Genomic DNA, 24,074 nt, shown 5'->3' with positions numbered 1-24,074 from the left:
TCTCTTGTTGCCCCTTCACTAAGAAAAGAAAAAAGGCACACAAATTCTTTCACTGTGGTTGGCTGGTTGCCAGGCAACACGGACAGTAAGTGAAGCAGCGGTGACTTGGGTTAAAGAGACTACTGGGAAATTCATTCCTTGTTGTAGGTTTCACAGAGCCACGGTGCTTTAAGTACACACATCCACTCTCAACAAAGCCACAAAACACCTCAACAACAAGAGATACTGGCTTTTCAAAATGATTCCAACTCTCTCTTATCAGTTCGCAAGAGTTAATGGTTCATTCACAGAAATCAAAAATCGCAGTGCAAATAAAACTTCAAAGGAATCGTCAATGAAGTGCTTTTATTTTGAAATGAACGCCGCTGGACAGTTAATTTAAGCAAGCTGGCTGCAGCTACTGAGAGGACTTAATTAGGCCATAATACCATTTGCCAGCTGTTAAATCATAGAGAAAGTAATAAAGCAATAGAGAATATGGCACTATTTGGAGTCCTCAGGTGCACTTGCTCTCACCGTTAGGCAAACTGCACTACAGTCTGTGATTATGTTGTTCAAAGAAGCATAACCTGTCTGTCGTTACTGTTGGAAGTTAAAGGAACAATTCAAAGTCTGAAAATAAAGATTATTCACCATTATGTCGTTTAAAACCTTTCGTTCTCGTGAAGAACAAAAAACAAGACGTTTTGAAGAATGTTCAAGCTGCTCTGTTCCTGACAGTGACTCTAAAGAGCTGTCGCACTTCACAAGTGACAAAAAAACACCATAAACCACCATAAAAACAGACATTTAAAGTTCATCCCAAAAAAAAAAAAGATTGATTTGGAGCAACATGAGAGACAGAATTATCATTTTTGATTGACCTATTATCTACTTTATGTGTTATTCATTAAACATTTGTCTCTTTGTTGTAGATCTTAAAGTCACAATGAAGTGGAAGTAGCAACTAGATTTTTGAAAAAGAGATTAGTGAAAAAAAAGGTCCAATTGACTCTTTGCAAAGACCCGCCCCCCTTAGTTACTGTTGCTTTGTCTGACAAGCCATGCCACTCTCACACCACACATCATGTTCTCACGCAGTGAAAAATACAGCGTGGAGCAAAGAGGAAACTGAAAACAAGCCAACACACAAGACATTGCAGGTCACTTTGGGCATAAAACAAAGTCTCAGCTTTCAAAAGTTCGAATTTTTAAGAAATTCAAAAAATAAATACAATTTTGTGGCTCTTTAATGTACATTTCATTACAGTTCGCTGTAGCGCCTCAGTTCAAGCGGCACGTGAACCAATCATCTTTTCTTCTCTACTAGTTATAGCACAAAGTAAACATGAACGAACATCAGAAGGTATCTTGTTTTAACAGTGGAAAGAATTTTTCAAGTTATAATCCACAAATGTGAACATTTATTAATAATCAATTTATATATATATATATATATATATATATATCTATATATATATATATATATAATATATATATATAATTATTCAACTAAATAAATGTTACTTTATTGAACATAAATGTTAATTTTCAACCTTATTTTGGGTTCATTTTAAGCAATAGTTTAGGTAAATAAAACAAAACGTAATTTGAACGTGCAGGGAAGACAGAAAGTCATACAGCATTTAATTGATCAAAAATACAGAAAAAAAAATATATATACAGTACAGACCAAAAGTTTGGAAACATTACTATTTTTATGTTTTTGAAAGAAGTTTCTTCTGCTCATCAAGCCTGCATTTATTTGATCAAAAATACAGAAAAAAAATATATATTGTGAGATATATTATTAAATTTTAAAATAATTGTTTTTAAATGTATTATACTTTAAATTATTCATTTATTTCTGTGATGCAAAGCTGAATTTTTTAGGATCATTATCACATCATTCTAATATGATGATCATTATCAAAGTTGGAAAACAGTTTCTGCTGCTTAATATTTTTTCAGAACATGTGATACTTTTTTAGGATACTTTGATGAATAAAAAGTAAAAAAAAAAAAAACAAAAAAACTGAAGCTATGTTTTTTTTTTTTTTTTTTTTTTTTTTTTTTTAATATAAAATATTTTGTAATAACAATATACACTACTGGTCAGTAATTTGGGGTCAGTAAAATTTTTTTTCTTTCTTTTTTTTTTTAAATAAATCTCAATACTTTTATTCAGCAAGGATGTGTTAAATTGATAAAAAGTGATAGTAAAGAAAATATATTATTAGAATATATATTATTAGAAATTATTATTATTATTTTTTTTATATAAATGCAGTTCTTTTTTTTAACCTTTTATTCATCAAATATATTAGACAGCAGAACTGCCAACACTCATAATAAATCAGAATATTAGAATGATTTCTAAATGATCATGTGATAGACTGGATGTTACATGTGACACTGAAGGCTGGAGTAATGATGCTGAAAATTCAGCTTTGCATCACAGGAATAAATTATTTTTTTAAAGTATATACAAATAGAAAACTATTATTTTAAGTTGTAATAATATTTCACAATATTACTGTTTTTTCTGTATTAAAATAGTAATGTTTCCAAACTTTTGGTCTGTACTGTATATATATATAAATAAAGCAATATTACTGATTTCGTTTAAATAAATAAAGCCTATATATATATATATATATATATATATATATATATATATATATATATATACTATTTACTTACCCTCATGTCATCTCACACTTGTATGCTGTTTTTTTTTTTTCACACAACAACCGAGTGGGCTGTGGTGGTGCTGTGTGGATGTTGATGTTGCGATGTTTGGTTAGAAAACACTCAACAACCAATGGCATTTGATGTTATTGAAGTCCAAGACTGACAAAGAATAATGACTTAAATTTTACTGTTTCTTATATAAAGCTATCATACGAGTTCAGAAGACTTTGAATATAGCACGAGTTATGGAACACATTTACAGTAAATTTATTGCACTTTTGAGGAATATTTGGATTAGAAATGACACGAGGATGAGTAAATAAGAGAATTTTCATTGTGCCTTAACATATTTTTTAAAATGATAATATAGAACAATTAAATAAATGGGTCAAGGCCTCTTGCAGACCAGCTGTGTTCATCAAGTGTTATATGGTGGGTCTCTATTCAGCACTATTACTTCAATATGAAACAGCAGTGGTTTACAGAAGTGTGTTAAGAAAAGCGTGTGCTTAAAAAGGTGTCACTGAATCCCACTTTACTGATGGAACAAAAATCACTGCAACTGCTATAGATTTACAGAGGCAATTTTGTCTAAGTGCTTTGGTCATCCTGCAGTATTGGCCAAATGGGAACATATGAGCTGCCCAGTGGTCTGATTACCAGTCAATTTATCTATACTATCAACACATCCCCAGTAGCTCTCCTTCCTTAAGATGTATCTTTTTGCTTTATCAGCCACAAAGACAGTAAATAATTGAAATGCATTTCACTTTCACAGTAGTGCTGGTGGTAATATTAGTCAGACTCAAACTTTTTTCAGCTTCAGAAGGTGGTTAGTATATTCAAAATGGCATACTACCATAAACTGGAATTTTTTTTTAAACCTTTCACTCAGAAATTTCTAGTCAATATCATAAACAATTCAGAAGTAGTAGTAAGTATTGGTGACATTTTAAATTAAATGAGAAATTTTGAAAAACATAAATAGTATTTTCTTGTAAAACATACTCCCAACAGTCTTTACACTGGACTTTTTTTTTTTTTGGCGTAAACAGCATGTATATTTCCCCTACATGAAATACACAGATGTCTTACAATGTAAAAAAAAAAAAAAAAGAAATCATAGGAAAACAGATTATGTCCTGGCAGAAAATTACCACTACCTTTTCTGTTAAAATTACAGACATTTCCTTCAACCGTAAAACATTACTAGTGCAATGCACAATTCAATATATTGTCTTACTAAATTTAGTACTGAATTCCCTAAAATGTGCAGTATACAAAAAGAGAAGAACACTGTATCTCATGATGCAATGTGCTCAGCTAGATTTGGATCAAGTAGCTACTCCCTACCATTGGGTAATGACACAACAAAAGTGCAATCTAAGTATGACTGTTTGTAGTATGAATGTAATCTGAACGCATGTCATGTCGCTTCACTGCCATTCAAAACTCTCTCCCGTGGCTTCATGGGACAATGAAGTGCCCACCAGATGTGCATTTCAGAATCTAGCCAGAATAAGCAACAGGTCCTTCAGGTACCTTTCACTTACTGTTTTTCATTTGGACATACTACTCTTTTCACATACTGTTTTTCATGTACTATGAAGAAGGAAAATATGCGATTTAGAGTGCAGTTTAAATGAGGTTTTATACTTTTGTGCTAATGAAGTTGATTATATGAATGTGCTCCACCTGTGCTGAATTGGTTGATTAGCTGAACACGCTCCTCCCAAACTTTGGTAATAAAACATCATTTAACAAAATTTGTATCCATCTCAAGTGCAACACTGTACCAGGTGAGCTACCAAGCAAGTTTACTGTATCAGAAAATACCATACATATGGATCTGTTTGTATGACGTAAATATCAAAATGTATTCATTCAAAAATCATGCACTAGGGAAAAGTTTGGTAGTCATAACATATTATTGTGCAAGGACCCATACAAAAATAAGCCTTTATTCATTGATAATTTACCCCTCTGATCATAATTTGTGTGAACCGCAATAAAAGTTGTTGGTGTTTTAATGTTAATAATAAATTGTGTGTATAAGTATGTTTTTTGTTTGTTTGTTTTTTCCAATCAGCCTATGTTGCATTAAACATGCTGTTGTTGCAGTATGTAGTATGCTTGCATTCCATTCAAAACACAGCTGATGTCTTTTTACGAACCAAACTTCCCAAAATGCTTCAGTGAAGATTCTAACTAATTTCACAAACTGACATTCATTCAGTGTTGGCCTGTCACTTCACGACTGCTGAGTAAGTTTGCGCGATGGAGCTGAGCATGGGACCGTGAGTGACAGTTATTGAGCTGATGAGCCGTGAGACGTCTGCATAGGAACATGTTATTGATTATCACAATGCCAAAAGAACTTCGAGGCTTTCCTATAGTGTCCCAGCTGCCCTTTTGGGGATTTTGACTGACCTGGTAAAAAAAAAAGACTGAGCGGAGGTGCTAGGACCAGTAGACACCCCCCCAACCCCCCCAACCCCTTCACTTGCAAGCCACATGCTTCGTATATATATAGATTCGTGACAGACCCCCCACTAGGCATGGGATAAAGTGGCTTAATCAAAGTTGTCCGAGGGGGGAAATGTCCCCACCTTTTCTGAATAAATGTTTGGGCCCGGACTAGTTGTCTTGTGTGCCCTCGACCCCCCGCCACACCCTGCTGCCCTGCTCCTCAGACCTTTGACCCAGCAGTGAAAAGTTAGTTGGGATGTTGGTGAACTCTCTCAGGGTTGGCTGTGCTGAAGGCGCTGGGAAAGTGCCCTCCAAGGGCCAGGGGTTGGAGGGGTAGGCGTGGGTACCACAAAACGACACTCCCTTTGACCCAAGTCTCCGGACCAGGTCTGAACACAGCGCTAATTTAATTGTTACAGGCAATGCTACTGGCCAATGACAGCAGGGCCACTTGAAAGCCTCTGAAATCAGTTTAGCTGGATGTCAGCTGTATTCCGTTTGCTCTCTCAGCGCCTTTATCTCTTTGTTCTTTGCAGGCTGTTTTCTTTTCTGATTACGCCCTCCAAGGTTTTGCTCTTCAGCAGCATCTCCTCATTGAGCTTCTCGCTTTCACTGGATCTCTCTGTGAAGAGCGTCTCAGCATTCATAAAACAAGAACTCAATAGTGTGGATGGCCAATGATCAATTTTACATGCCTATGTAGATAAACAATCAGTAAAAAATGGAATAATTATGGAGCTTTTTGAGTGGTTTGGTTGTAGGTTGTCCAAAAGATTTATCTATCTATCTATCTATCTATCTATCTATCTATCTATCTATCTATCTATCTGTCTATCTGTCTGTCTGTCTGTCTATCTATCTATCTATTTTAGCGTCGCATAATAAGGAAAAATAGCTCTTCTAATGTCAAACCAATGGAGACACGTCATATTGAAATGGCAGCTGATTCATTTGTAAAACAAGCTCAACAAGTCCCTCTTGTGGTTGTTCACTGTAGGCAAACGTTTAATATTCCTAGAACTTTGATTGTTTTGTAAAACATGAATGCTTTTCATCCAAGCAGTTACACATAAGCTTTGTTTGAAGTGTAATTGTTTGTTAATATACGATATCTGATTTATGTTGACACACTAATGATGTGGTTTCAGTTGATTACATTTTATCAAACTGATATTTCTTAATTTTGTTCTTTCAGAAATAATGTACATGAAAAAAAAAGCGTTAAGGAATTAGGAAAGTACTCTGGGAATTCGGACTAAACGTTACAAAAATTTCACCGTGAATGTATCTCTCATGTATCTCTATTATTGTCACTAATTTGGCTTGACAGAAAAAAAAAATCGCTAAAATGGCAGCGGTTCAAGACTCTTTCTTTGGTTGCCACAAAAACAAGAAAAAATAAAGTTACTGCTGTTCAGTATAATGAAAACCCCCAAATGAACGTCAGCATACTGCCCTGAAAGATTTTGGCTAGTGAAACAATGTAGCGAAACATTAACGCAACATTCAAAAATCTAAAATGTAACAGTTGGGCTTTTGAAAAGAACGTCGTGTTCCGATGAAACATTCTAAATCACAGTCAATGTAAACGTTACAGCGAACATAAAATGTAACATTTCGACGAACAAAACCTCACACGGAAGTTGTAACTCAAACCCAGCAAACAGAACACGTTGGCTCCTCCGGGGGGAACGGAGATTTTGAGGGGGAGTGTGAAGTTTAGGGAAGAGCCCTCTTTTCTTCAGCTGCTGACGCGGATGGGACTGTTTGTGCAACGACGCCAAGGACCACCGAAATCCAACCATGTTATCTTGGATCATAAGTGTTTGGACCATTCTTGTGGTAGCGCAATGTTACTTTTCAGAGGAAAATTATACCGAAGAGTCAAAGATGCAGATGCCCACTGTCGTTATAGCTATAATCGCACGGAACGCCGCTCATTCTTTACCCTACTACCTCGGAGCTCTCGAGAGATTGAACTATCCCAAAGAGCGCATCTCTATCTGGTAGGTAACTTCCTTCTCTGCCGTTTAAGCTTGCTGATGATCTTTCTTATTATTTGTAGATGTCAAAAGGTCAATCTTATTTGCATTCAATCACCTCCTCCCCTTGACTTTTTCAGACTTTCCCCCAAAACCAAACCCCTTCCCCCAACTAATAACGTTCGGGATGTGTGTTATTTTTATTTTTTTTTGTATTTTTTTTGTATTTTTTTTTTTTTAATGCACTTAAATGCGTTTATTTTTATTTCTACAGCATACTATTGAGAAAATAAACTGGGTAAAAAGAATGTAGTACATGATTAAGTAGTTTTAAATGTTTTTTTTTTTTCAGTTTAAAATGGACATGATGAGTCTAATGCTGCTTTTCAAACAGAAAAATTAGTTATGGCATGTTCGTTCTTGTAGTTAATTTGTATCACTCAGTATTTAGGTCACCTACAAAAAAGAGCATCCAAGTAAAAAAAAAAAATGGGAAAAATCTTTAAAATTTTACTTAAAATGTCATGTGGTGTAACTATCAAGAAATGCCATATTATCCTTATACTTTGAATAAATAAGCGCACACATCATAATTATTATTTTTCCAAAAAGTTTTTAGATTTTTTTTAGACATACAATGTATTTTTACAAACATCATGAATTATAAATTCATAAATATCATTACATTTTTTAGGAGTTGCACCACTTGACATTTTATGACCTGGACTAACTTTGCCTTGTCATAAAAAGGTCACTGTAATGAGGGTGTTTACAGGTCCACTCTATGATATCACTTCCTGTTGTTTTTTTCCTGCATGTTAATGAATGGTGATTGCACCACATGACTTTACAGAAAACATATAAATGCACTTAAATGCTTACCTACATATATACTTATGTGCACTTATTCCTGTCTCTCTGTTTATTGTTTCCTTTAGGGCAGCGACAGACCACAACATTGACAACACAACAGCAATCCTGCGAGAATGGCTCACTGTCATGCAAACACAATATCACTATATTGAGTGGAGACCTTTAGATAAACCCACGTGAGATGATCATCACACATCATGAACATATGGCAGATATTTTGTCCTGTTAAAACTGCACTGTTAAAAATGTTTTTTTTTTTTTTTTACGTTTTAGAAATTTAGGTGCTACCACTGAAGCTTGAATTGGTTTGTTTTATCTGCACAGGTCCTATGTAGGTGAGTTGGGGCCCAAGCACTGGACTAACGGCCGCTATGAGTATGTTATGAAGCTCAAACAGGCAGCGCTGAACTTTGCCAAGAAACGCTGGGCTGACTACATTCTGGTATGACCCAGTTAGAGCAAATACACCCCAATTCTGGATCACACATGCTCAAATATATATAAACCAGGAGTTAAAAAAATTCAACCAGGTCAAAATTCTTCAAAGTTCATGAAGGTTCAGATCTTGCTGTGGTCACAAATGTGAATTGTGCTGGAATGCACTAGGATTATTTTTGCTCATATCATATCAGTGTGTTTTATATTTGTTAATATCATGACTATCAAACTGTATAATTAGAATTGTGTTGTTAGGTGTCATTCTTTGTGTTTATTTCCTCATCTTGCAGTATTCAGACACAGACAACATCCTGACTAACCCGGACACACTGCAACTCTTGATGGCAGAAAACAAGTCAGTCATTGCCCCCATGCTGGACTCACAGTCAGCGTACTCCAACTACTGGTGTGGCATCACTCCACAGGTACAGTGCAATGAATTTCCAGTTTGGAAGTGTGTATGAGTGTGTGTACATGTGTATGTTCCAACAACGTAATGAGTGATAGCTGAGGTTTCATCTTTCAATACACAACATCAATAAAGTGGCCATATCTGCTTTCACTGTTGCTGTATAATACTAACAGCACCAGAGAAACTACTTTAAAGTGTATCTTCTCTGTTTATAGACTACTGGTGATTAAATTAGTCAAGCTAATGACTATAGTTTAATTAGTTGTGATTAAAGTAACTAACTTCATTGTGTGTGTGTGTGTGTGTGTGTGTGTGTGTGTGTGTGTGTAAGATTCTAATTCACAAAATTTTTATTTCACAAAATAAATATATTAATTTAAAGAAAACAAATAAATTAAAGTACAGATGCATTAATTTATCAGAAATGTCAGGTTTTAATAGTCAAGCCATTTATATTCTAAAAAAAGATTTGTATTTTAAATAAATGTTTAATAATGTTTAATAGTTTTTAATGCTGGGCAACGATTAATCGTGATTAATCGCATCCAAAATAAAAGTTTTTGTGTACATAATATATCTATGTGTACTGTGTAGGCTATATTTATTATGTATATTTAAATACACACACATACATGTACATATTTAAGAAAAATAGGTTATGTTTATATATTAAATATATGTATATATAATATGAATATAATTATATACATTTAAATATATCTAAATATATACTGTATGTTTGTGTCTTTATATATGCAATATAAATTTACACATATATTTTGTAAACAAAAACTTATTTTGGATGCGATTAATCGTGATTAATTGTTGCCCAGCACTACTAATTTCTGAGCATCAAATCAGCATATTAGAATGATTTCTGAAGGATGATGTGACACTGAAGACTAGAGTAATGATGCTGAAAATTCAGCTTTGCATCACAGAAATAAAATACATTTTAAAATATATTCAAACAGATATCAGTTATTTTAAATTGTAATAATATTTCACAATATTACTGTGTTTTTCATCACATGAATGCAGCATTTGGGGAGCATAAGAGACTTCTTAAACAACCCCAAACATTTCAATAGTAGTTTATATATACAGCATAAAAGGAAAGATTTATTTTTTTCCAGTAATTTAAATCATTTACGTAAATATTTACCTATTACAGCTTTCACCAAATATGTAACTAAATATTTTGCTACAAAAAGACATGAAATGTTGCATTGGAACTACTGCGTGGAAAATTAAATCTGTAATTATTTTTATTAAATGGGTTAATTGATTTATTAATCACATTTCACATAGCACACTATGCATAAACAGTGTGACAAAACAACTCCTCAATTCAGTTTAAGTGAGGATCTCCTAAGAAATACAACATCACATTTGAAGATAATAGTCCATTATAGGTCTGTTTGCTCAAACACTTTGTCCTTTGGCTGTGTTGTTCAGTTTTTTGTCTGTCTCAGGGATACTATCGTCGTACTGCTGAGTACTTTCCCACAAAACAGCGTCAAAGGCGGGGCTGCTACCCGGTGCCGATGGTCCACTCCACTATTCTGCTGGACCTGCGCAAAGAAGGCACCAAGAAAGTGTCCTTCCACCCCCCTCACAAAGACTACTCCTGGCCCTTTGACGACATCATCGTATTTGCCTTCTCCTGCCGAATATCAGGTATGGTGCCCCCTTCTGGACGACTCCAGCGTGTCTCATTTCTCTTACGCAATACGATGAGTTTAACATTTGGATTTAGTTTGGAGGGATTGAGAGGAAAATTCTAACCTGTATCCAACTCACTGTAACATTTTTTATGATTGACAGTCAAATAGCTTTGGAAAGAGATGGACTGAGTAAAATTACTGACACTATTTATCTGATATGATTCACTCTCTGAAACAGAGGTGCAGATGTATCTGTGCAACAAGGAGCGTTATGGGTATCTGAATGTACCTACAAAGCCTCATCAGACCGTGGAGGATGATCGAATCAATTTTGTCCACCTTTACCTGGAATCTTTGAGTGAGTTACACTGACATTTAGATATTCAATTATATTATTAGAATAAAACTTGTGCGATGACTTGAAAAATGTACAATTTCAGGATGTCACTTTAATAACAGCACTTAAGCTAGCTAGCATGACCTTTGTGAAAAAGAAATGCACTTGTATTAAAGATGCAACTATAGTACTTCTTTAAAGTACAGTAAAAAAGTATTTACAGATTATATAATAATAGTAAAATAAAAGGCCACTTAAATTGATTATATCTCTTTACAAGACTTCAAACACTAGATTTGAATGGATTTATTTATAACCTTTTGGGGTCTTTAAAGTTTTGGTTACCTGGACTTTAAATAGAGGGATAAAAATAAAAATATTGTCATTTGTGTTTCAAATACATACCTTGAAATACACTTTTATAAAGTGCACCTTTTAATAATGTCACATTGAGCATTTTGCTTTATATAAATAAAGCATATAAGTAAAATATATTTTAAATAATTGTCTTTTAATCATTTTTGTCATGCTTTGAAGAAAGACACTTTAGAAGTAAATTTTATTTTGATGTGTTGACTAACATACTAAGGCACATGTTAAGTACTTGACTATAATTTGAATTGTAGTGTATTATTTGATATTATATTTACAGTAAACATATTTTAAATGTATTAAATTGCACCTTTATCAATACATATGCATAATTACAAATTTATGTAAATACATAACATATACATTTCAATAGAAATGACTTTAAAGTATATTTTAGACAGTAGAAGTACAATAGTACAGTAGAAGACAATAGAAGTAATTATGAAACTATAAATAAATATGTACATGGGTCAAAAAAACCTACAAATTTCAGCTAATTGAATCAAATATGAATTTAAGTTGTAAAACATTTTAATTTAATTGTAACTAACATGCAATTAAGTGTCTGAAAAATCTTTTAAAGTACATTATTTAAAAAATTTGCACACGTTTTAAAATATGCAAAAGTGTATTTCTTTTTCATAAGGGCAGCAACTGACAAGAATAAGAAAAAAACATGAGGGAAATTATGAGATGAACATTATAATATGAAATTGAAGTTACAAATGTAAGATATTAAGTCAGATTATGAGATAAATGTTGCAGTTGTACTTTATGGGATATGAAGTCACAATAACAAGATAAAAAGTCAAGTATGAGAAAAAGTTACAATAACTTTTTAATTTGAAAGGTAGAAACCTGCTTCCATAGCTATGAACTTAACAAAATCTGATGATCATGCAGCATAAAATGTCCTAAAGAGCTTCTTGTGTGATTTTCAGTGAGGTCTCAGTGTATGTGAAGATTGTACAAATCTGCTGCTAATTAGCGATCAGCTCCTTAATCGAACATCATTGTCAAGGATTTGTGTCCTAACTGAAGAAGTCATTTCTCCCACAGTCCACGGGCCGCCAATGTACTTGTCTCGCTATGTCCACGTTCCTCCTAAACAGTCTGATCTCATGGGCTTTGATGAGGTAAAGTTGAGCGCATACTCTGTATTCTACCATTGCTTTGAGCCACAACATTCAGCATGTGTGTTTGTTCTCCTCAGATCTACCTGATAAACCTGCGCAGACGTCCAGACCGCAGGGACAGGATGTTATGGTCGCTGTATGAGCTAGAGATTGATGCCAAAGTTGTGGATGCTATAGATGGAGCGTAAGTACAGACATTTACTCCTAGGAGGAATCTTCACTTTTTTAATACATGCAAATGATAATAAGAGCAATAATTGAGTTTTTTCACTGGCGTGTGCATGCAGAGCTCTGAACAGCAGCGATATTAAGATTCTAGGTGTTGATCTCTTACCTGGTTACTACGACCCTTTCTCCGGCCGCACGCTGACCAAGGGAGAGGTGGGCTGCTTCCTCAGCCACTACTACATCTGGAAAGAGGTCAGTGGCCCCTAAAACTATTTAAATAAACGCGACTTTGTTTGATATTTTTTTATCGCTAACACTTTACAATAAGGTTCCATCAGTTAATGTTGGTTAATGCATTCGCTAAGATCAACTAACAATGAACAATTCATTTATTACAGTATTTATCAAGCTTTTTAAATTTTGGTTATACAACTGTTCATTGTTAGTTAATGTTAGCTGAATAACATTATTATTATCATTATAACGTTATATTAACAGATACAACTTTTAATTGATGTATTACTAAATGTTAAAATTAGCATGAACTAAGATTAATAAATGCTTTAGAAGTATTTTTTTTATTGTTAGCTAGTTTAGTCAACTAATGTTAACAAATGGAGTCTTTTAAGTTCTAAAAAAGAACTTAAGAAATATCTTGAATTCTAAAGCTGAGACATAAAGGCATTTTTAAGCATGACTTAGTTGTCTTAAGTGTTGAATGTAGCTAGAATTTACAAAATAAAAAGTAAAAAGGTTTAATGTCTGGACGTAAAGGCTGAAATTATTTGATCAAAAATGGTGCCAAAAGCAGTAATATTGTGAAATATTATTACAATTTAAAATAACTGTTTTCTATGTGAATATGTTTTAATATTTAGAATTTTCAGTCGTCTGTGTCACATGATTCTTCAGAAATCATAATAATATGCAGTTGAAAACAGTTGTGCTGCTTCATATTTTTGTAGAAACTGTGATAATATTTTTTTCAGGGTTCTTTGATGAATATGAAGTTCAAAAGAACAACATTTATTTGAAATAGAAATCTTTGTAACGTAAATGTTTTCACTGTTACTTTTGATCAATTGAGTGCATCCTTGTAAAGTATTAATTTCTTTAAAAAAAAATCTTATTGACCCACAAACTTTTGAATGGTAGTCTATATTAAAATAATTCAATATGAAATATCATGCTGTGTTTTTAGTATGTCAAAATGATTTGCTGTTCTTTCAAGCATAGATGGTAGATATGCAGCTAGACAAGGCGTTGATCTTTGAGGACGACATGCGTTTCCAAGCCAACTTCAAGCGTCGCCTGATGCGGCTGATGGAGGAGGTGGAGCAGGTGGAGCTGGACTGGGACATCATGTGAGTGACACCTGTCTGTCACACGGTTGCTGTGGTAACTAGTAGAAACCAGAATCAGAATATTTCTTTTGCTGCAGTTATAAAAAATATTTTTTTTAAAAATGATTATATAACATAAATTTCCCATATCCATGTAAACAATTTCAAATTCTTAGATACTTAAAAGATCCAAGTGCAATCCTCACTAAACTCATCACAGATGTAGTGCCCTCATCAGGAGTCTTTAACTGTTGTGGTGATCTGTTGCAGATACCTGGGCAGGAAGAAGGTGAACCCTGAAGAGGAAGTTGCAGTGGAGAATGTGAGGAACCTGGTGTACGCCGATTACTCCTACTGGACGCTGTCTTACGCCATCTCTCTTCAGGGAGCTCAGAAGCTCCTTAACGCCGAACCGATATCCAAGATGCTTCCTGTGGATGAGTTTCTACCCATCATGTATGACAAGCACCCCAAGTGAGTAAGACAGTATTCAGGCCTAAACAAATTTTACATTAATAGTTCACCCAAAATGAAAATATAGTCACCCTCAGGCCATCCAAGACGAGTTTGTTTCTTCATCAGATTTGGAGAAATGTAGCATTACATCACTTGCTCATCAATGGATGCTCTGCAGTAAATGGGTGCCGTCAGAATAAGAGTCCAAACAGCTGATAAAAACATCACAATAATCCACAAGTAATCCACACCACTCCAGATCATCAGTTAATGACTTGTGAAAGTGAAAAGTTTTAACTTCAAACTAAAATACAAGTCTTCTATTCATTATCTTGCTTTCTCCAGTGAAAAAGTCATCTTGTCCGAATCAGGAGAGAACTCTGCACAGATCAAGCGAAACAAATATGGCACTAGTTTTTGATGTGAGGACAACAGGGGATGGATTTTTTCCACAGAAGGAATCGTTATTTAGATTATGGACTATATTTTAGCCAGAAGTGATTCAAGCGATGGTTTAAAAGTTAAAATGTCTTGATGGATTAATTTTTTACCTAAAATGCTTCCTTTCACTTCACAAGACATTAACTGATGGACTGGAGTGGTGTGGATTACTGTGATGTTTTTATCAACTGTTTGGACTCTCATTCTGACACCCATTCACTGCAGACGATCCACTGGTGAACAAGTGATGTGATGCTACATTTCTCCAAATCTGTTCTGATGAAGAAACAAACTCATCTACATCTTGGATGGCCTAGGAGTGAATACATTTTCAGCAAATTTCCATTTTTGGGTGAACTGTTTCTTTAAATGTTAAAATGATTTGTGGTGTTGCTAGTTTTATTTTAGTTGAGAAAGTATGTGTTCTCACCATAAAGACATATGCAAACTGTCATTTTCTCCTGGATTATATTATTTTCATATTTTTGCGAAGTAGGACTAACTGAAATAACACCACAAATGTGTGCTTTGGTACTCTCGACGTAGTTTCTTAACTATGTAATAGTCATTAGATTTTTATAGACAGAGTCAAGACTCAAGCCAAGAAGGAAAGCCAGATCTTGAGATGGCATTAGCTTTGATTCCTCAGCACGAGTGGTTGTGTGTGCGCTGTGGATTGGCGTGATGCCATCCATTTACCCTGTCCGTTTCCTCTTCATCTCTGACTCTTATTCATTTTGCTTGGCACGTCCCACCTGAAGCTCCTCATCCCCACAGAGACTGATCAGAGCAGCCTTATTCAATCTTTCCAGCAATCCAGTGTGCTGCTGCTGCCCCGCTGACGGCTAACCCTTTAAACACCCTGCCCTGTCTTTCCCGTTACGCATTCCAGCTAAATGAGTTGCTACTTTAGCCGGTTTTTGCTGCTTTGCTCTCCTTCCAGGTCTGACAAAGCCAAGGGCCCTCTGCCAGCGGGCCCAGTACACACGTACATGAAGTACCTCTTAAGAACCCCTCCAAAATTAATCTAAAATTAATTCATATTTTATTCATTTATTGTCGAGCAGCATGAGCCCTAAAGCGAGTCGGCATCTGATTTTGGATCCAAAAGAGACATTTAATAGATCAGCGGTGATCTCTTTCCTTTGAAAAGTTTGTAATGCAAGCATCTCTAGTACTTTTTAAAACTGGGATAAAATTATATTATTAGATATTATTAGTATTATCATTGCACTCATTGCCTGGTAATTATATTCTATTCTATTCTATTCTATTCTATTCTATTCTATTCTATTCTATTATATTATATTATATTATTGCTTACACTTATGGTTAGGGATTTTTTTTTTCTTCAAATCTGGAATAAAATGTGGATTTTTATATATTTATAAAATAGGATAAAATATTTTATAGATCTACACACACACATACACACAAATATATATTATGGTATAATTTCGTTTATTTACTTTTATTTTATTGTATTGCATGTTTATTATTTATATTTGAAATACTTGGGGATAAAATATAGATTTATAATATAATATTGCTCATACTGAGGGGTAGGAACATCAGGATAAAATTTGGATATAGTGTAAATACATATAGTATAAATATTACATTATTAGTATAATAATATTATTAATTATCTTGCCTGGTAATTATATTATATTATATTATATTATATTATATTATATTATATTAAATAAAATAAAATTTTATTTATATAGATTATATTATATTATATTATATTATTGCTTGTAATTATGGTTAGGGACTTTTTTATATTATATAATACACTTTTATTTATATAGTATAATTTTATTATTTTATTTATTTTAACCATAATATTTTAATTTATTTTATTTTATGTACATTATTTATATTGCTTAAAAGTATGATTAGGGAGTCTGGTGATGTCACATGTACCCTATTTTCTTAAGCCTATAATCATAAGAGCTCACCTTACTAAAGGGTTTTATTTTGGCGTTTTCTCTCAATAGTGAGGACTACAAATCCCATTTTCCCAATCGGAATCTGATGGCGTATTCCACACACCCCCTTCTGGTGCAGCCCTGCCATTACGCCGGGGACCCGGAGTGGGTGAGCGACACAGAGACCTCAACGCTGTGGGATGATGACAATGTGCGCACGGACTGGAGGGGCTCCCATAAAACTCTCAAGGGTTCTCAGCCACCGGCCGGCCTGCAGAGCGCCACCTACAAGGACGAGTTGTGAAGTCTTCCCCAAAACCACATGAATGGTCATTTTCTAAGAGCAGAGAGATTAGAAGGAGTGAGCAGCTCTTTATAAGGACAAATGTCTCTCATCATGGAGACCTCAAAAGTGGAAGAGACGAGGGAGACCTGGGACCAATCCTTAGGAAGAGACTTTCACTCTACAACAACAAAAATTATTTCTTACATCAGTATTTTTCTTGTTTTCCAGTAAAAAAAATAATTAAAAAAAAAATAATAATCTAAATGTCTTTAACAAGATACATTTACTTAGTAAAATAAATGATACTAAAATGAAAGATATGAAGACATGTTTTCATGCCAGCACAAGTCCAACAACGAGAAAATTAGAAAAATACATTTTAAAAATAGAAAACATTTTTATTGCAAAACAAGAACTGTAAAGGCAATTGGGTGCAATACATTTGATGACGCTTATATTTGACCACGAATTAAAACGATTTATTATACTGTATATTTGAGGGTGAAAGTTTTTGTCAATTTTTTTTATTATGGATTAAGCAAATTTTGCATTTCTATTAGGTTATTTTTCTTTATTAACTACATGAAAAAGGACATTTGATAGCTTTTATGGAAGTGGTGCATTATAAATTGTATTACTGGATTTTATACAGAGTTTAAACAGCTGTCATAAGGACTATCATGCTCGGACAATCAAACAAACAGAGCTTAGTTTATATTAGTTATTGTCTATTTTCTCTTTCCATCATTTTTTCTTTTTTTTTTTTTTTTTTTTTTTTTTTTTTTTGTTGCATTTTTGCTGTTCATGACAAATTTCTGTTCCCATCATTTGTTCTTATTTATTTCTCTTCCCTGTCTTATTCCCTTCTGTGTCTCTCCAAACTAAACAGCGGGACCAAATGAAATGGCATGATAAGAGTATGTATGGCAGTTTTGGAAAATTTGGTTGTTTTGAAATAAAAAAGAAAAGGTTTTTGAAAAATTACTATGTTGGATGTCAGTCACATGTATTTTTTCTTCTCTTGTCTCAGACAGAGAATAAATACAGAGGCAGTAAACCCATTACTAGTAAGGACTAGAATATAATCATAAGGTGTTATAAAATTTGACTAAAAGTTGACTTACCTACACATTCTGGGAAGTAATTTACTTAACTTCTAGGAGGGACAATAAAGACTTCTTTGTGTCCAGCTGCTAGCTCTACTGCGGTTCTATCGCCATCTATTGGTTAGAGAACAAATGTACAAGTACAACCTTTTGGTTTTCTAGAGTGCACATATTTTGAGCAAGTAATTAACTAGGGCTTTTTTCAAATTATTTGGTTGCACTTTATTTTAAGGTGTCTTTGTTATAATGTAATTAGACATTTGAGTACTGAGTAATGTTAATTAACTACATGTACTTGCAATATTGTTAGTTGGGATTAGGGTTTGGCTTAGGGTTACTTGCATGCAATTATGCATAATTTATTGTTATTATAATAGTAAGTACATGTGTAACAAGGACACCTTAAATTAAAGTGTTACCAATTATTTTTATTTAAAAAAATATATATATATTTTTAGAAATAGGCTACATTAAACTACCATTAAAATAAACATTAACTGAAATAAAATATATAAAATAAAATAAATAAACTTATTTCAGATAGTTGCTAAAGCCAACATTTGTAATTTTAAAAACTAAAACTTATTTAAAAAATAGAGATGTTTAAAAAAAAGAATATAAATGACAAAATAACCAAAGAAAATTACTAAAACGTTAACTAAAATGGAATTGAAAACATACAATTATGATAGTATATCAATGATACTAAAATAACACTGATGAGGGTGAATTTATAGTACATACAGTAGCTTGTACGCAAAGTTTACAAATGTTTGAAGTAGTTTGAAATAGTTGTTCTCAATCCGATCCTCAAACCTTCCTGATATTATTTACAAGAGGCAATTCATATTTCATGACATCAGTAAATAGACTTCTGAGTGTTTTCAGTTCCACATAATTTGTAAGCACAAGACAAGCACCACAGCACATTCTCCAGACATTAAATACCAGACAGGAAACAATCAATACAACAATAAAGGTAAATAATTTTTTTTTTTTAAATACAATTGCAGGATATAGAAGCTCTTGTTAATGATACAGAGTCCTGAGTCACACATTACAGTAATACTGAGTTACTCATTTATAATATAACTGTTTGAGGTGTTGAATTGTTGAAGGTGCAGGCTGAGGTTTATTTCATTTAGAGTAGTGCAGGGGTCATGTGACAGGTCAGGTGCGAGTATAAGGGTTCAGTGTCTGAAAGAGTGACTTTCTCAGCTGAAGGCATCTCCCCTCATGACCCCAGCGAACCCTGTTTCATAAGAACAGCAAAACTGCACTGCGTCTAGATTCGCATCTGAGCAGTTCATTCTCAAATGACACACAATCAATGGCTTTGCAGTGATTATTGCACAGAAACAGCAGTTTGAAATGTCTAATCAGATGGTTTTGATCTTCCAATGTTCTAGTGCTCTGTAGGTTAAACACTGCTCTGACTCTTCAATAAATAATCTCCAGTGCCTTAAATATCATTTTACAACAGTTTGTAAGTATCTGAATAAATGGACGCAGTAATATTGTGGGTGTTGTCACTGATGTGCTTCTGTCATTGCTTCATGCAGTGTGTTGTCATATTTCTCTGACCAGGGGGTGGGCTCACTAAACCTCCTCTGATTGGTTGTCTCAGATAAGGTGTCTAAAACAGAGTTTCCAAACTCTCCAGGATGTTTTTTGGGCTTGTATATAGAAATAGGTCAGCCAATAATGGTCACAGTTCATGGTGTCTGGAAAACACTGCTGTTATTCTGTCAGTGAATACAAAATGTTAATGGACTGTAAAGGAGTCCCTCAGAGTTCCGTGCTGGACCCATTTTTATCTCACATTGTTTGTTAATTAATTAATTTATTTAACACTCAAAAACCCTTTTATAGTCAACATAACTCATTCCTAAAATGTATTTTTTGTGTGAAATTAATAATGAAATTTGCATGCACTCTGACACTAATTTTATACAGTATATTCATGTTTGTGTTTTATAATGTATGTTCGAAGTCGGGATCTTTCTCCACATAGTTTTAAGAGTTATATCCTGTTATATTCCTCCTGTAATGCTCAATTATATTCTCAATATTTTCAAGGAGAAATGAAGCCACCTATAATCCAGAATCCTAACAGTAGAGCAGATGTCTGAGATCAACCCTTCTGCTCTAATTGTGATCTGCTCTGAGGGAAAACTAACAGCTGAGTCTCCACATGCTAAATATAAATATATAAATCAGAATAAAGCTAACATGTACACAAAATGCTTATACATTTAAACATACATAATGTAGTAGCCTAAATAACATTTCTTTCTTACTATTGTTTCTGCAGTCATACTGAACCTACTACAAATCTTGGTGGGTGGAGAGTTTACACTAGGGTTAACATGTCTATTTGGCTGCTTGCAAACCAATGGATCTGAGCTGCATGCAATTGGACATTTCAGCTGCAGTGTGCACTAAACAGCACATAACGTCAGCAACAGCAAAACCATTTCTTGTGCTTGTTGTTTTTCCCTCGTGGATTTATTCATCTGACAGGTAAGCAATGCATGTACATTTATTGAACTCTAACAAAACCCAAAACCCTCATCATAACTAATAACCAGTTTTTTTTTTTTTTTTTTTTTTTTTTTTTTTTTTTTTTTTTGGAATGACAGACTCCTTATTTTCTGATGTCACGTTAACTGATTGAAAACGTAAAGTTAGGCCACTTTGAACCCAATTTAAACGTTTCACACTTGTAATTTTAAATCCGAATTTGAAAATCCAAATTGTACACATTAATGCCAGAAATAGGCGAGCTGTTTCACAACAGACAACCAAACCCCTTTATTACTGCATTAAATATTCGTGCACATTCCGATATACTTTTAGTGTTTGAGGTAACGTCAGAAAGTTATTTCAGCTCATAAAAGTTCGTAGGATTTAAAAGTCTATGAAACTTTCATAAACTGACGTTCAAGCAGTTATTACAAAAGGTCGCGTGCTCACGTTACCCGTCTGACACCCAACGATATTAATTCCGTCAAAATATATATGCAAATAAGAAAGTCAACTTTTAAATAAATCCAATAAACCATCAAGAATTAAAAAATCATCACCTCGTCATAAAACACGCAGCACTCCCCTCCTCTTCTGCTCAAACCAAAAACCACACACACACACACGCTCAAACACACACACACACACACACACACACACACACGCATCTGCAGTTCAGAAGTTCGCCACTGCACAGCTGTGTTCGTCCACATGCTCTGTCAGTCAGCAAACAGCCATATTTGAGCACCAGTTGCTCTGTTTATGAACATATCTAACAGCAGTCTCACACTCTTAAGGAAGCAGTTAACAAACAGAAGACTTACGCTCTTTCAGTAAGTTTTATATAGGTGAGCGACGAACGCGAAGTTACTGCTGAATACTGACTTCACACACGCTGATCTGCTTTATGGTCATGTCTGTTTGTTTTTGTAGCTATTGCATGCCATCTGTTTTACAAAACGCGTGAATTGTGTTTGAAATGGTGATTGTTTTGCACATTATTGTTCTTTATTTAGTTGTCAAGTAGTTTACAATTTCACCGTGTTTGCATTGCATACGTTGAGAATCGCAGAAATGCTTCAGCATAGATTTTGCATCATGTTCTGCAAAGACAAGTTGGCCATTATATCTAGGTGATTGGTTTTGTTGAACAATGGCGGGAGCAAGGCTGTATTTTCTGTATTTAAAACATTTCAGAATTTTCAGTAAAACATTTCACATGACAAAGCTGCACTAAGACTTAATGTAAGCTGACTCACATGGTACCTGAATACTTGTAAAAGGATGATCAACTAAGTGTTAAAGGGATACTCCACCCCAAAATGAAAATTTTGTCATTATTCACTTACTCCCATGTCGTTCCAATCCTGTAAAAGCTCTGTTCGTCTTCGGAACACAATTTAAGATATTTTGGATGAAAACCGGGAGGCTTGAGACTGTCCCATAGACTGCCAAATAAATAACTGTGTCAAGGTCCATAAAAGGTATGAAAGTCGTCGTCAGAATACTCCATCTGCCATCAGACGTGCAATCTGGGTTATATGAAGCGACGGGAACACTTTTTGTAAGTGAAGAAAACAAGAATGATGACTGTATTCAATAATTCCTTTGTCAACGGTCTCCTCTGTGTCTCTCCATATCACCGTATGCTGTGTATGCTCTTCTGTGTCATCAGCGAAATACACGTACACGTTCTGACGACGACTTTCATACCTTTTATGGACCTTGACACTGTTATTTACTTGGCAGTCTATGGGACAGTCTCAAGCCTCCCGGTTTTCATCCAAAATATCTTAAATTGTGTTCCAAAGACGAACAGAGCTTTTACGGGTTTGGAACGACATGGGGGTAAGTAATTAATGACAAAATTTTCATTTTGGGGTGGAGTATCCCTTTAAGAATAGAATAAAGAGAAAGAGAAATTATACTTTTAGCATTAGATGAATGAATGAATGTATACATTTTTATTTTTTTATAGACAAGTAAAAATGCTATTTATTATAATACATATTATATAATACATTATTATTATTATAATTATAATATATATGTTTTTATGGTCCGTTGCAGGGGCCATGGCTTTCTTGGGAACAGCAGCACGTAGGGTGATGGCATGCCGACAGACCCTCTCGCCCCTCTGCCGTGCCACCACCCGCTGCTATAGCTCCCAGTCTACACACACCACAGAGAAGAGCGTCCCCTATGAGAAGATCCTCAAACAAGAGGATGGCCTCAGTGGGCCCACCAAACCGCTGCCGAAGTCTGCAGATGTTGTGGTGATTGGAGGAGGAAGCCTGGGTTGCCAGACCCTCTACCACCTGTGTAAACTAGGCATGACCAATGTAGTTCTGCTGGAGAGGGACAGATTGACTGCAGGCACCACCTGGCACACGGCAGGTATTGCACTTTGTGATTAGAGACTCTTTTGAGTAGAGTTTCTTTCTGTGCTTCAAAAAATTAAAAAAGTAAAGGCAGAAACACAGTTTCAGCACATAATGTGTAAAAAAAGAACCTAGGTTGCATGTGCACAGTGTAGAAAATTTAATCAATGTTGCAAATCAGATATAATTCCTCACTTGTACAGTGAGTGTAGTTCAAGAATTTACTACATGAATAGGCTTACAGAGTTGATTTTGTAATAATTAAAGCCAAATCCTTGGGCGTAGCAGTTTGTCAAATAATGAGCTCCAGCTCGTCTTTTGAATTTTGCTTCTGTTTGTATAATATAATCTTTTTACCTTTCCACAGGACTTTTGTGGCAGTTAAGACCTAGTGATACCGAGGTGGAGCTGTTGGCTCATACTCGCAACGTGATCAGCTCAGAGTTGGAGGAGGAGACTGGCCTCGAGACGGGCTGGATCCAAAATGGAGGCCTGTTCATTGCTTCCAACAAGCAGCGACTGGACGAATACAAGCGCCTCATGTCGGTATGGCACAAATACTAAACCACACAACATGCCAAGATGGGACTGTGCAGTAAAATTGCAAAAACAAATGGTTTTAATAAATTAATTGACTGTTTTTCTAGCCTTGCCTAGAAAATATGTAATTTATTAAACGTAATGAATGAAATGTGAGTGATTAAAGATAACCCGATAAGTGAAATACTCATATATTTTGCATTTCAGCTGGGTAAAGCGTACGGTATTGAGTCATACGTCCTGTCACCTGCTGAGACCAAGGACCTGTATCCTCTGATGAATGTGAAAGATCTTTATGGCACGCTGTATGTGCCTAAAGACGGCACCATGGACCCAGCGGGCACCTGCACCACCCTCTCCAGAGCAGCCACCGCACGCGGTGCCACTGTACGTCTCCATACCCTTTACTTTTTTAAGTTACGCTTGAATTATTCTATATATAAGCTAATGGAGCACAGGGTGAATTACTGTATTGTAATCCAGTGGTCTGGTGTACGTTATGACTGAATGTATGAACCATATTGATATGTTTAT

At 34.6% G+C, this 24,074-nt stretch overlaps 2 protein-coding genes across 4 annotated transcripts in view; both read left to right on the top strand.

The window, feature by feature from the left end:
• Nucleotides 1–6,782: 6,782 nt before the first annotated feature.
• cercam (cerebral endothelial cell adhesion molecule) lies at nt 6,783–17,227 on the top strand. The gene is made up of 12 exons (XM_019069964.2): nt 6,783–7,148; nt 8,063–8,173; nt 8,322–8,439; nt 8,726–8,860; nt 10,323–10,527; nt 10,753–10,872; nt 12,283–12,359; nt 12,437–12,543; nt 12,647–12,779; nt 13,764–13,891; nt 14,141–14,344; nt 16,771–17,227. The coding sequence occupies exons 1-12, from the start codon at nt 6,946–6,948 to the stop codon at nt 17,003–17,005; spliced, it is 1,776 nt and encodes a 591-aa protein (XP_018925509.2). The 5' UTR covers nt 6,783–6,945; the 3' UTR covers nt 17,006–17,227.
• A 3,232-nt stretch (nt 17,228–20,459) lies between these two features.
• LOC109052549 (sarcosine dehydrogenase, mitochondrial-like) overlaps nt 20,460–24,074 on the top strand; it is a 61,475-nt gene continuing 57,860 nt past the window's right edge. Inside the window, exons 1-4 of one of the 3 annotated variants that reach the window (XM_042732249.1) lie at nt 20,460–20,616; nt 22,690–23,016; nt 23,368–23,546; nt 23,748–23,927. In XM_042732249.1, coding sequence (XP_042588183.1) covers nt 22,695–23,016; nt 23,368–23,546; nt 23,748–23,927 — 681 coding nt within the window. In that variant the 5' untranslated portion in view covers nt 20,460–20,616; nt 22,690–22,694. Of the gene's footprint in view, nt 20,617–21,285; nt 21,468–22,689; nt 23,017–23,367; nt 23,547–23,747; nt 23,928–24,074 lie in introns of those variants that run through there. The other 2 variants (XM_042732251.1, XM_042732250.1) reach the window with 2 other exon arrangements.

The sequence above is a fragment of the Cyprinus carpio genome, chromosome B10 (assembly GCF_018340385.1).
Source record: "Cyprinus carpio isolate SPL01 chromosome B10, ASM1834038v1, whole genome shotgun sequence".
NCBI lineage: Eukaryota > Metazoa > Chordata > Actinopteri > Cypriniformes > Cyprinidae > Cyprinus > Cyprinus carpio.
This window is presented reverse-complemented; position numbering and strand designations above follow the sequence as displayed.

Excerpts from the sequence above, each read along its gene's own strand:
- cercam (XM_019069964.2), top strand. The coding sequence starts at position 6,946 with ATGTTATCTTGGATCATAAGTGTTTGGACCATTCTTGTGGTAGCGCAA. Across the intron at positions 8,861-10,322 it reads GGTGTGGCATCACTCCACAG|GGATACTATCGTCGTACTGC; the intron begins GTACAGTGCAAT and ends TGTCTGTCTCAG. Across the intron at positions 14,345-16,770 it reads ATGTATGACAAGCACCCCAA|TGAGGACTACAAATCCCATT; the intron begins GTGAGTAAGACA and ends TTCTCTCAATAG.